Source organism: Bos grunniens, chromosome 17 (assembly GCF_055505025.1).
Source record: "Bos grunniens cultivar Pamir isolate PY7600 chromosome 17, Bosgru_T2T1.0, whole genome shotgun sequence".
Classification (NCBI taxonomy): domain Eukaryota; kingdom Metazoa; phylum Chordata; class Mammalia; order Artiodactyla; family Bovidae; genus Bos; species Bos grunniens.
Window position 1 is genome coordinate 61,819,060 of NC_141181.1, and position 13,779 is coordinate 61,832,838.

A 13,779-nucleotide genomic window follows, 5' to 3' on the forward strand; every position below is an offset into this window, starting at 1 on the left:
TGATTTTTTTTTCCTTTCCTTGAGTGCAAAATAATTTTTCCATCTCTCAGAGTTTTGGACCCATGTGTTAATCTCCAAAGACGCTGGAATTCTCCAAGTATCTTTCTTTTCCTCATTTCTTGTTTAATTCTATACTTTATGCTGTCTCTTCTTTTGAATCTGTTTAGGTGCATCCTGTGGGCTCAACAGTGGTCTTTCTTGGTGAATGTCCCACGTGAGCTTGAGAAACATGTGTATTTGGCTGTTGGGTGAAGTGGTCTGTAAGTGACAATTAGCTACTTTCTGAATCACCCTTGACTTAACCAGCTCATCAATTAATTGACACTCCCCACTTCTTCTGTGTAACATATCGACATGCCTAAGATATTTGGAACCATAAAAGGGACGGGTATTCAACTATGTGACACTCTATACATCCATTTGGAATAAATGTTTATCAGAGATTCTGTTTGCTCCCAAATGACTTTGGGGCAATCATACATATTAATGAAATATATACTTTTGAAAAAGTATATGTAAACAAATCCTTGTTGTTGTTCAGTCGCTAAGTCATGTCTGACTCTTTGCAACCCCAGGGACTGCAGCCCGCCAGGCTTCCCTGTCCTTCACTATCTCCTGGAGTTTGCTCAAACTCATATCCATTGAGTTGGTGATGCCCCTAGTGCAAAAGAGATCTGTCCTTAGAAAACCAGCACTGAATTCTTTGGCAAGATGTAATAAAGCCGAGTTCCATAAAACATCGCATAGAGTTAAGTATGAGTGAGACAATTGTGAAAGAACTGAGGGCCTAATTGGAAAAATCCGGAATTAGGCCCTTATGCCTTTGCAAGTGGCTTTATGTTCTTGTTTCCTTTAAAGAAACAGGCACAGGAAATCATAGATGGCTCATTCTCATGTGTTTTATGTGAGACAGATTATACGGGATTTTAGTCAGGGGGTCTGCCTTCAATGGTATGGTCTAGGTCTTCTTTGAATGACTGGGAAATGAAGGCACATTTGTGGGCCTGGGGAACCCAGTGAGAGAATCAGGACACTCTGATGTCCTGCCTACAGAATTGAAGACCCATAGGAGGAAGAGACTTGCTCAAGCTCAAGAAACAAATTTGGGCCAGAGCCAAGCAAAATATTACACCTGTTACGAGCGTGGACAACCATTTCTGTTTCCATGGTGCTTGGATTATTATTATTAATTAACCTTATCAGGAAAGGCCCCTGGCAAGTCTGATTGAGCTGAGGTGGGGCCAGCCCAGTGGGTTTCAGACCCTGGGTGTTTAACCCACTTGGCTTGTGCCCAGCTTTCACCAGGGGCCACCAGCCCCTTGGCCTTCACCTTTGTCAACCCAGAGGGGAGACCAGACCTTGACAACTTGGTCTCACCCATTTGAGGTCTTTATTATTGCCCCCATTTTCCAGATGAGGAAACTGAGACTCAGAAAGTTTAGGTTCCACAGCTAGGAAGTGACAGTCAGGATCTGAATGTTACACTGAGAAGATTAAATAGCTGGTGTGCTTTCCTGGTCAGGTGATTTTCAGGACACAGCATCCCCTCTTTGATATATTTGGTTTCAGTGGGGAAAAAGAAAATTAGCCAAGTTAGGTGTACTGATATATATGAAAACTTTCCTCATATGTATTCATCTCAGCCCATTAAGGGTGTCCTCATGCCCAGGTAAGGAGATGAACCATTTTAGAGGTGGAAATTAGGCTTCTTCTTTTCAGCTGCTCAGGACTGACCGATAGTAGATGCTGGGTGTAGAGTGCTGTGTTGCAGGACATAGATGCTGCTCGTAGGTTCTGTGGGAAGTGAGTCAGTTCAGTCACTCAGTCATGTCTGACTCTTCGCGACCCCATGGACTGCAGCATGCCAGGCTTCCCTGTCCATCAGGAAAGTGGAGCTTGCTCAAACTCACGTCCATCAAGTCGGTGATGCCATCCAACCATCTCATCCTCTGTCGACCCTTCTCCTCCTGCCTTCAGTCTTGCTCAGCAGTAGTGTCTAGTGGTGCACCATGAGCACAGGAAAGAGAGTGGTAACTCGGGTCTCCTGCCATTCCTGAGAGAGCTCTGTGGCCCTAAAGGGCACCTCTCTCCACCTGGTGGCAGCTGACGGGATTGGAGGCAAAATGATGGACTTTTAGGGCAGAGGTTTGCAAAGTCATGATGGAGGTGGGAAGACCAAGCCATCAACCAGGAAATGTTTTCAAATATACCTCCCGTCCCCAGGGTGTAGCAGAATGTGAAGGGAGCAGAGAAGGTGGCAGGGCAAACACAGTAGTTTGAAAAAAAAAAAAAAAAAAGAATCTCCCCAGGTGATTCTAATATGCCAGCTTCTGTCCCCAACCTCGAAAACCACCCTTTTGGGGATGAGAAAAGGAAACTGCCTCAAACTTGGCATGAAGAGAAGTTTCCCTTGGATGGAATTGTCAGCTCCTTCTGAGAGGTAACCAACCTTCCTGATGAGTTGCTTAAGCACTCTTGGTGTAAGCGGAAAAATTGCACTTGCAGGGAGTTTCCAAATCCTTCTGAAAAGTTAGTTTACTTACTAGCTCACATTCAGGACCATTGAGAATCTCAACTGAGGGATCCTCTCTGAAAAGGCTCACCACAGGATGGAAAGTGCTAGAATACAAAGGAGGTATTTGGTGAGTTGCCTTTTTGGATTGGTGCGTTAAGAGCAGTGCACGCGGAGTCTACTGATCTAGCTCCTTTCCTGGCATTGCAGCCATGAGACCCTGGGTGTGCCATTCCCTTCTCTGGACTTTGGGTTATTCATCTGTCAGATACGTGAGTTCACTGAACTAGACTCTGGCTCAACTCTATGGTCTCTTTCAGCCTTGACATTATCTGATTCTACAACCACTAGGGGTTTTTCCCCAAGGCTGGGCTAGGTAGGAGAAGAGGAGGATGTCCCCTTCTTATTGAGTGGACACCAGCAAAAAGCATTCTTCCAGGAGGGTGTGAGCTCAGCCAAGTTGGCTGGAGCCTACCTTTCCAAGATGAAATCCACCAGAAAGCACACTTCATGGGCTCGGGGACCACATCTGCCTTGTTCACTGTTGTAACCCCAGTGGCTGCAACACAGTAGATGCTCATTAAATACTGACTATCTGAGTAGGCATCATGCATGTCGGCAGGAAGAGAAAGCTTCCAGAAACCAGAGAGGACAAAAACCCAGGCCACCGGTTTTCCTGGATATTCCTACTTTATTTTTGGCTACATCATCACAAAGAAAGGCGATGGGTAGTTCTGCATGCACCAGAGGGCGTGTGTGTGTGTGTGTGTGTGTGTGTGTTTGAGGCAGGGAGGTGCTTACATCTGTCAGGGAAGGGGCGCGCCTGGACTGAGGCACTGTGAGCTAGCCGCATGCTGAGTCCAGCGCCAATACCAGCGTTAGGCCTGGGCGACACAGCCAGCATGCTTTCTCCTAAGGGTGAACCGTGAGAAGGAGGTGGGCTGAGAATGGGCACCAAGGGAGCCCCTGGGGAGAGAGAGGGTCAGCAGGGAAGATGGCAGCCAGGAAGCTGCTGGCCATTGTAGAGAAGGCGAGCTGCCTGGCATCTAGAAAATGGTTATTCAAGGCAAGAAATCAATGCCTTCCAATGACTTGTCAAGGGAGCTGGGGGTGGAAGGCCCTGAAAGGGAAGGTTAACAGGTGTGCGTTTGGAGACAGCGAGAGTGTAGTGTCCATCTGGCTACTTCTGTAGATAATGGTGGGGTTTGGGAGAGAATGGGGTGATTTTCATGGAGGAAGACTTACTGGAAATGGGGGGTAAAAATCCAGCCTTTCTCGCAGGGCACTGGAGATGACCTGGACTCAAATCTTATAAAGTTTGACCTCGTTGCCTTTTCCTCCTTTAAAACAATTAAAAAAATTTTTAGAAAGACTGAACAATCCAGGATGGAACAAAAGCCTTTGGTGTCAGGATCTGTCACTTTCAAACGCTTTATGTGCACGATGGTGTTTTATTCTCCCAACACAATGAACAGGGTGCAAGAGATAAAGAGACAAGAGAGAGACAGAGAGACCAGAGACGATTCTGAGTTAGAGACAGGATACAGTCAGAGAGAGAGAGAGAGTGAGGGGAACGGGTCATGTGTTCATTTAACTAAGAGCCAAGGAAGGAGACTGGTGGCTTCTATAGAGAGGCCCCCTGGAAACCAGGGCTCTGGTTTGAACACCTTCTGCACCCACTTGGGGAGGTCAGGGGCTGAGAAAGGCCATCTGAGCGGAGCATCTACACAGCTTGCTGGATGCTGCCATGCACCCGGGGCAGTGCTAGCGAGCGGCCCAAGGTCCAAGTACACCCGGCTCTGCCAAGGGGAGAAGTGGTTACAGAAGCAGGGACCTAAGTGGTAGTTCAGGATTTTGCCAGTTTCTCAGCATTTGCTCGTTAGGCTGGTGAGAGGAGGTGAGGAGGTGAGCCTGTGTTAAGATACACGTTTTTGCTTTTGCTATTCTATCCCCTCAGAGAAGGGGAAAGAAGAAGGGGCGAGAGGTGGGGGCGGAGAGAAGAGATAAGGGGGTGAGAAGAAAAAGATGAATGTGGCATCGGGCGAAAGGAAGGAGGAGAAGTGGGAGAGGGGTGGTACAGAATGGGGGCTAGTGTCTGCTAGGAAGCAAATAGGGAACATCTTGAAAGAGGGGACTACCCAGTCCCTTGGAGTATTCTGCAAGGTCATTTCTAGATGCATCTAGAACCGGGAAGTGTGTTCCTAGTCACCGGAGAGTTTAAACACGGGGGTCTGTTTTGTGGCAATTGAGTGCATGATGTGAAGAGGTGGTGGGGGGGAGCTGGGATGCTCCATTTCTGTCCCAGAGCTCATCCTCATGACCTTGTCTGGCTCTGCTGACAGCTGAAGGTATAGGCAGTTGGATGTTAGGTGTGTCCAAGGCCAGGAGGGTCTAAAAACAGTCCTAAATGATGAAGAGCCTCTGTAATTCACCCGGGCTGAGAGGTTGTTAAACGAACAACCTCCTTGTGAAACTCTCCTCATCCCTACGGCTCCATCCTGGAGGGATCTGAGACAGGCTGGATTCAGAGCCCTCATTGCAGCATCGCGGAGAGTTGAAGTTATTGGTGGCAATGTCCGTGGTGCAGGGGAGACCTCAAAGGCAGGCTCCAGGAAGGATGGGTGGGGAAGGTGTCGAGAAGAGAGACAAGAATGTAACGGGCAGCTGGGGCAGGCTAGGGGTGGGGGTGAGGGGCACAAGATCGGGGCATGGACCTGGGGACCTGGGCACCACCCTAATCGCTCGACACGTGGTTCTCGTTCTGTAGCTGGTGCCAGCGTTCAATCTTCTTGTCCTTGTTTTTCAGACACTCGTACCAGTGTTTTAAGCGCTCTCCCTTGGCCGAGATCCCCAGCTGGCAGCCTCCTGGAGGACAAGAGGGGAAGACAGGGGCAGGTGGTCAGAGTGGAGGAATGCACAGGAATCTCATTCTAGACCCAAGTGTCTAGTTGGGGGAAAACCTGCCACCAAGCAGTGACCACCCACCCAGCCAGCCACTTGGGATCCACCCTTTCTCCTGGAAGTTGTGGTTGTGATGTTATTATTACCACTGGTTTTCTTTGTCTACAGACTCCCTGCTTAAGAACCTGCAATGGCTCCCTACTGTGGCATCAAGTCATAACTACACTGTCTATTTTTCAAGACCTTCTTTATTTTTTTAAAGTCTTCATTGACTATGTTATAATATTGCTCCTGTTTAATGTTTTTAGCATGTGGGATCCTAGCTCCCTGACCAGGGATCAAACCCACATTCTCTGCATTGGGAGGTGAATCCAGAGAATTCTTAATCTCTGGACCACCAGGAAAGTCCCTAAAGACCTTTTTAAAATCACCACTCTGCTCACTGAAATTCTCTCTCACTACTTCTGGGGACTCATCATGCATTTCCAAGGAGTCTGTTTCATCACCCTGCTCAATCCCACCTGCACTCCTTTGCTGGAGCTGTATCCATTGTCTGGAATTCCCTCCCTGCTCCACAGGTAATGATGGTGCTTCCTCATTATTTGGAGGGGGACTGGGAACAATAGAACCTTCATCCTGGACTTGCCAATAGCCTAAGGAGACGTCCTCTGCACCCTATTTTCTGCGGAGGCCACATACTCCTCTCCTCTGCAATTGTTTATTCCACTGGAGGTGATTTGTTCAGCAAAAAAACAAATCATGATCCAATCTTCCCAGCTTTGTAACCCAAACTGGACCCAAATGAGGACCCTGGGTCCTGACTTTGCATTTGGACAAAGTAATTGCCAGAGTAAAGCAGGGTCCTCAAAACTCTGCATCCCTGGGTAAGGCTCTCTTCTCCTGGGAGGATAGAGGATAGCATTTTGCCTGGGAGCTGGGAGCACTCACCAATGTAATCATTAGACTTGCCGATGTCATAGTCCCAGACTGAGATGTCCAGTGACTTCTTCGCCAGGTCACTGTGTTTGATGTCATAGAAAAATTCCTAGACGCAGCAGAGGAAGGTATGTGAGTGACAGGGTTCTCTGAGCCTTCAGCATCAGGAGCTAAGAGGCTGAGTCCAAGGGTGCATGGACCAAGGGGAGGCCCTTGTATTGGTTATTTGGAATCAAGGGGGTCTTTACCCTAGGCCTGATAATCCCCTTTCAACAAACACTCTGTATAACAAAGCCCCCAGGCCCTATAATTCTCTTTTCAATGACTCTGCTTGAAGTTGGGAAGACTGGTGGGGTTTTTCTAAGAAGGCTGATTCTGGTCACATTTCCTTGAAGGTAGACAGACATGAACTCAGTCCTTACATTCTGATAGCTTCTGAAGTGGTTTTCCTTCTTCTTCATCATTCAGAGATTAAAGGTAGTTGAGGTTTAGGTGTTTATGTTTTCAGATAACCTGATTTTTTCAATAACTCTTCTGCCCAATCATAAAATTCACTCATGTTCACTTTTAAAACAAACATGGAAGCAACCCTGGCCCCCCTACAAAAACCCAAAACCAAACTTGTAATCTATCTACCCAAGAATGACCACAGTCAACATTCCCCATGTGTGACCATATTGGTATATGACTTAAAAAAACAATGTGAATATTAATTTGAATTTTGTATCATATGAAATATTCAAATATTAAATTATAGAAATACCATATGAATATACTGTACTGTGGTTTCCCTTTTCCATTTTATAAGGGATGGTAAAAACCAATTTTGCATGTTAGCAGTTTTTTCTACATCACTACTTTATTCTTTATTTATTAATAATTCTTTTTTTTTTCTAAATCACCACTTTAATGGCTTCGTCTACCAGCTACGTGGCTGGCCTGTAACCTAGTGCCCACGAGTTGAGGATTTAGGTCCCTGACAAGTCGCGGTGCAAATACAGAGGAAGGAATGCCTTAAATGGGCATCTGGAGAGTGGCTTTAGCTGGGGCTGGATGCATTGGATGGGTCTGGGAGTTGAGGGAGAGGGAGAGGGAGAGGGCAGTGCCAACCGGGTGGCTGGTAAGGGGGACAACTGCTCCTATTTATTTCCTCAAATATCAGTATTATACACAATTAGAGTTGGTAAAGACATTCTCTCTCCAAACACAGCATCTTCCCTTTGACATTCCAAATCTATAGGCTTTGTCTTAGGCTTGATTCCCTCCAGTGATGAAGAACTCATTCTTTCTTCTTTAGATAATTCAAGGTGATCTATGAAAGAAAGCTTTTTCTAAAAAAAATGTGCTTTACAACTTTCTAGCAGGGAATTTGTTCCACCTTCACATATACGAACTATTACAGCATATGACAAAAAATGGGACAACCATACCTCATTAAATTCAGGATTCAAGGTTTTCTTCTTAATTTGAGTCTTGTGTTTGGCTTTCTTTCCCATGTCTGGTTTCAGCCAGCTGAGAGGAGACATAAGAGGCTATTATGAATTAAGTTTAATGAATAGGAATAGCCTCCTGATGACCCTAAATGTCCAACTAGTATCAGGAGAATAATTAATTAACAGATCAGAAAGTGAATCAACATTAATAATGACCAGTGTGCATTAGAGCATTTACCTGGTGCCAGACATTACCTAAGCACCTTATGCACATTTAATCCTCAACAAACCCTAGATGGTACAACCACCCATTTACATATAAGGAAACTGAGGGACCAGAGAAGTTGAAACATGTGCCTCCAGTCACACAGCTGGGGGCTCAATCCAGCTGTTGCCTCTGGAGTCTGTGCTCTTAGCCAGGACTTTCTCCCAGTGGATCACTAAGAACCTGGATGACGGTGTCTGGGGCTTCACTACTGATTACCTCTTAAGCTGGGCATCTGTCTCACTGTGTGACCTTGGGCAGGTTCTTTGCCCTCTCGGGGCCTCAGTGTAAAATGATCTTGGGGAAGCTCTCTAGTTCTCCATTTTCAATGGACCCCCTCTCGGGCCCACTGACAGGCCCTGGCATTGACTCACAGCTTGACAAATGGATCTGAGTAGCCATTGGCATCCATGGCCGCCAGGTGCACGCAGCGTATGATGCCCACGATGAGGCCTCCCTGCTGTGTGCTGTACATGAGGGACACCAGGATCTTGCCACGTTCCTCTATGTCACCAATACGCTCCACCTGCTGCAGTAGGAGAAGAGGGTGTGTGGGTCTAGGACGGACGGGTTCTGGGAACATGGATGGTGATCATTAAGAGACAGTCTGTGGAAAGTAGGAGGACTTGGGCCAGCTCAAGTGCAGTTCAGCACCACAAACAGCAGACACTCCCCTCCAACCTCCAGGGAGGAGCAAATGATGAAAGCCAACAGGCCCAGTCCTTGGCACACGGGGGCTGGTGGCTTTATTCTGACTTAGTCACAGGTTAAGTCTGACACTGGTCATAGACTGAGCCTGACCCTGATGCCAGCCCGACTCTGAGCTCAGAACCCCCCATCCAACCAGTCTTCTCAAAAGCAGAGTGCCTGGGGCCAAGGGCATGGCTGTGAAGCCCAACTCGAGCCTCTGCCAGACGCACAGCTTAAAGAACCTGCCCTGCCTTCCCAAGGGGTGTGTGGCATTGCCCTAGTGCAGTGGAATTACTAGAAGAGCTTCTGCAAACAAGGCCAAGGAACACGAGGGTGTCTTCTGCGGGCAAGAGGATGGGCTTCCCCCACCTTGGGGGCTCCAGGTGTGAAGAGCATGCTCCTGGTCTCATGTTCTAATGCCCTGGGCAAAGGCACCTCTCATTATGAACCAACAGGCGGGTGGTTTGGGGAGAAAGAGTGGGAAACGGGCCAGTGAGGGAGAGAAAAGGGAGATGTCAAACCCTGTTTGTGGCTTCAACTATATTTTTCCATTTCACTCAGCACTCACCTCCTCCTCATAGAGGGCCATGCCTCGGGCTGACCCAGTGGTTCCGGCACGCTTCATCTTGAGGAGGGAGATAAAAAAGATAGAAAAGAAAAATAGCACTGTCAATGGGGCTCATCACCCTACTCAAGAAAGACCAGAGACCCCCTTCTCCCCTCCACTAGCATCCAGAGCCATGATGAGAGGTCCTCCAAGCTTCAGTAGCCCTCCAACACTCCCCTTTTCAGCTAATATATATATATATATATATATATATATATATATATATATAAAATGCTAACCATTTGAGAGACCATGTTAATGCACAACAGCCTATGATGTAGATTGTATTAATGTCCCCATTTCGCAGATGATGACACTGAGGGTCAGAGTGGTCAAACCACTTGCCCCAGTCAGTAAGTGGCAGACTACCGGATCCACAAAACAGATAAGGTGTTGTCTGCTCTGGTTGAAGCAGCACAGGGGCCTTGAGATCTGGTCCACCAGATGCTTCTTCCCCCATGGCTCCTTTGGGGAACAGGATGTGAAAAGCACTGGTTAAATCCACCCTCTCGCCTTTAGAGATGAGGAAACTGAGGTCCAGAGGAAAGGGCACAGTGCCTAGAAGACCCCTGTCCTTGGTGGGACACGTGAAGGGAGTCAACGGTGAGAGGGTTAAGAGCAAAGATCAGCAGGGTGCTGGGGCCAGCGCAGGCCTGTCCTGCCACCTCTGTGCCTCCGGGACTGGCTGTGTCCATCAGAGCAAGATGAGCAGACTCAGTAACTGAAGACCCAGATGGGGGCCTGGCCCTGTCCCGACCGACTGGACTCACTGAGGGGAAGGAGATGAAGCCTGAAGAGCCAGCTGTTACCAGGCAAAGACCCAGAGGAAAGGCTTCCTCCTAGCACATCTGGCGATTTATTGGAGCCTGGCATCCGGTGTAAAGTTTTCCTTGTTGCTTTGTCGGTGCTATAGAACATGGTGTGGCACACATGAGAGTCCCTCCTGAGGCTGGCCATCTGGTGGGAGGATGCTGCAGGCATCTCCATGGGGGCACTGGCTCACTGCCCAGTGAGGAGGCACACTGGTCATTGCAGGAAAGCTGGGCTATGGCCGGTGTCTGAGAGCAGAGTCATCAACTCATATCTTAGCAACTCCCTCCTCTTTCTGGGCCCCAGGTAGCTCAGAGGTTAAAAAAAAAAAACTGGGTGGGTTGGATTATCTGTAAAAATACAGATTGCTAGGTCTCACCCTTCCTCACTAAGTCAGAATATCCAGGGAGATGTCCCATGAAATCTATTGTGTAAAGCTCTGGTTTTAAAATCTCCAGTTGATTCTGAGGTGCAGCCCAATTGAACAGCCTCGGTGTGGTTCTCGTTCTTTCTTAAAAGGTGAGAAATAGCAGTTGTAATGCTTTATATGTACTCTCACCTCAATCCTTAAAAGACCCTATGAAGTTGGTACCATATTTTCCCATTTTGCAGATAAGAAAACTGAAGAAGAGAGGGGTTAAGTCAAGGGATTCAAGCTATACTGCAGGTGGCAGAAACTGGGACTCAAACCCAGTCTGGCTCCAGAGCCCATGCTCTTAAGCACCACGCTATCCTGCCTTCTGTGTATCTCTGCGATGCTTTATGAACTTCTTGACTGACAGGTGGGTAAGGCAGCATTATTTTCTATAAGAACAACAGTTAATTTATGCGTGCTCATTATGTGCAGGGTTGTTTTAGTTATGTCTTTCACACAACCCTCCTACGAGGCAGGTGCTATTGTAATGTCCATTTTATAGACAAGAAAAACTGAGGCCCAGAATAGTTCAGACCCTTGGCGAGGGCCAGGGAGCAGGGACATGGCAGGGCTTTGAACATGGCAGGGCTTTGAACTCAGGCAGACTGCTCTGCTACACCACACTGCCCTTCAGAAGTGATGCTAACCAGGGTTGGAAGAAGGCATAGCCAGCAGGCAACCCTGATGTTCTGAGCTGAAATCTTCACCCTCCTCCCCAAAGCTGCCGCAGCCCCTCTCCTGTCTGGCACCTGACAGATCTATCCCATCCTCTCCCTCACTGAACCCTCAGGGCATAGGCACTCACCGGGATCACCCGCTCCAGACAGATATTGAAGTTCTTCCTCTGATTGGGCTTCAGTTTCTTGAGGGAGAATCTGGTCTCACCAATAAACTCATTATGGCCGAATTTGTCCTCATCACAGACAGAGATTCTGTGGTCAATATAAAGGATGGGGATGAAAAAAAAAAAAGAGCATATACCGAGCACCTACTGTGTACCAAGAGCTGTGTGTGATTGATGATGGTAGGGAAGGTAGGTGCACAGGAATAATACAACATCCTATTTATTGAACACTAGGCCAGGTATTTTAAATTTCTTCTTGATCACAGTATAACTTAATGAGCAGTAACATGCACAAAACTTAAATTTCTAGCTGCTGATTTTTGAATATGCATACAACCATGTAACCACCACTCAGATCAAGATGTAAAACATTTCAGCTGCCAGAAGACCCTCATGATTCCTCCTAGTCACTAACTTCCTCAAAGATAACCATTTTGTCCCCTTGGCAAGATTCCGTGTCTTGTTTTTGACCTGCATATAAATAAAATCAGATGTATAGATTATTTTACATTTGGCTTCTTTTGTTCAGCATTATGTCTGTGAGATTCATCCACGTCTATAGTAATTTGTCCTTGTTTTGGGTGTATAGTATTCCATCATGTAAATATACTCTAATAATGTTGCTACATATGGGCATTTGGTTTCGAGCTATTTCTAGTTGTTATGAATGAAGCTGCGAGGGAATATTCACATTCATGTCTTTTTGTATGCACATGTATGTGTTTCTATTGGGTATTGCTGAGCCAAGCTTCTCCTGAGGTTAACACACAAATTTAACCTCAGTAGAAATGTCTAAACAGTTTTCCAAAGAGGTTCCTTCAATTATATTCCTCCCAGTAGTTTATGCAGGTCCTGGTTGTTCTTCATTCTAATTTCGATTTTGTCAGTTTTAACTGTTGCATTTCTGAGTAGGCCATAGTATCTATCTCCTTGTAGTATTAATTTACATTTCCCTGATGAGTAATGAAGCTCAGCCCCCTTTTCATCTGCTTAATGGCCATTTCGGCAGCATGTTTTGCAAAGTTAGGCTAGGACCTCTTCTCATTTAATTCTTTCCCTTCTCCCAAACCTCTGAGTTTCCCACTTTGTAGAGGAAACTGGGGCCCAGAAAGGTTGAATAATTTTTCCGTAGTAAGGGGCAGAGACGGCAACCCACTCCAGTATCCTTGCCTGGAGAGTCCCACGGATGGAGCAGTCTGGCAGGCTACAGTCCATGGGGTCGCAAAGAGTCAGACACAACTGAGCAACTAAACATCACACAAGGCGCAGCACCAGAATTTGAAGCTCCTGAATCCCAGAACACTGTATTGTCTTTTGCTACCCATTCTGTACAGCAGTAAGTACACTAGAGACACAAAATTGGTGGTCATGAGAAAGGTACCTCAGGAGGCCCAAAGGACAAGTTGAGGCATGATAATTCTTCCTGACATATACTAAGAGGAACGAAGGAATCTCCCCCTCACCAAGGCATGGGAGGCTGATAGGAACTAACAGCACCTTGCTCTCGGCCATCAACATTTGTTGAACGAGTATACTCCAGTAAAACAAAAAATTGCTGAACAAGATTCATAGCTCTAGAGGGTCAGAACACCCTCCTTCTGAGCCCCATGTGTACACACCATGCAGCCAATAGGGGTGTGAACAACACCATCCTTTCTACAGGACAATATGTCTCCAAAGACTTAAAAATAGTCACCATATTTGACCTAGCAATGCCACTTCTAAGAATTTATCTTGAAGACATAAGTGCAAAAATAAATACCTAAAGATCCTTCCTATAGTTTTGTTTGTAATTGTGAAAAAGCAGAAATAATGTAAGTATTCTATAATGGGGAGAGATCTTAAGAAAATTATGAAATAACCCTGGAAACGTTAACAGTACACATTGAAAATAATGCTGTCCTCACTCACCAGGGAAATGCAAAAGCCACAATGTGACATCCCTACACACTCACCAGAATGGCCAACATGGAAAAGTGTTGATGAGGACGCAACTGGAACCCCCAGACACTGCTTGTTGGAGTGTAAAAACAATAAAACTATGGAAAACTGGCAGTCTCTACTAGACCTAAACATATACATATACTGCGGTTCAGTCATACACTCCCAGGTGTATATACGACAGAAATGCACGCAAGAAAACAGCTACTACCATGTTCCCAGCAGCACTATTTGTAATAGCCCCGAACAGAAAGTCCACCAAATGCTCATTAACAGTAGAATGAATAAGTGAAACTGTTATATCCACACAACGGAATACTAAATAGCAATGAGAACAACTTACAACTACACACAACTCGGGTGACTGTCACAAACGGATATTAAATGAAAGAAGACAGACATAAAAGAATGATGTGGTGTGGTTT

The 13,779-nt window shown here is 46.4% G+C and overlaps 1 protein-coding gene across 3 annotated transcripts in view; it reads right to left on the bottom strand.

Annotated features, from left to right (window-relative positions):
- Positions 1–3,183: 3,183 nt before the first annotated feature.
- The window catches only part of RPH3A (rabphilin 3A), a 101,795-nt gene continuing 91,199 nt past the window's right edge, over positions 3,184–13,779 (bottom strand). For all 3 annotated transcript variants that reach the window (XM_086348138.1, XM_086348140.1, XM_086348141.1), the window contains 6 exons: positions 11,375–11,501; positions 9,306–9,362; positions 8,422–8,576; positions 7,780–7,861; positions 6,362–6,458; positions 3,184–5,377 (listed from right to left, as the gene is read on the bottom strand). In XM_086348138.1, the coding sequence (XP_086204264.1) occupies positions 5,247–5,377; positions 6,362–6,458; positions 7,780–7,861; positions 8,422–8,576; positions 9,306–9,362; positions 11,375–11,501 (649 nt within the window). In that variant the 3' untranslated portion in view covers positions 3,184–5,246. The remainder of the gene's footprint in view (positions 5,378–6,361; positions 6,459–7,779; positions 7,862–8,421; positions 8,577–9,305; positions 9,363–11,374; positions 11,502–13,779) is intronic.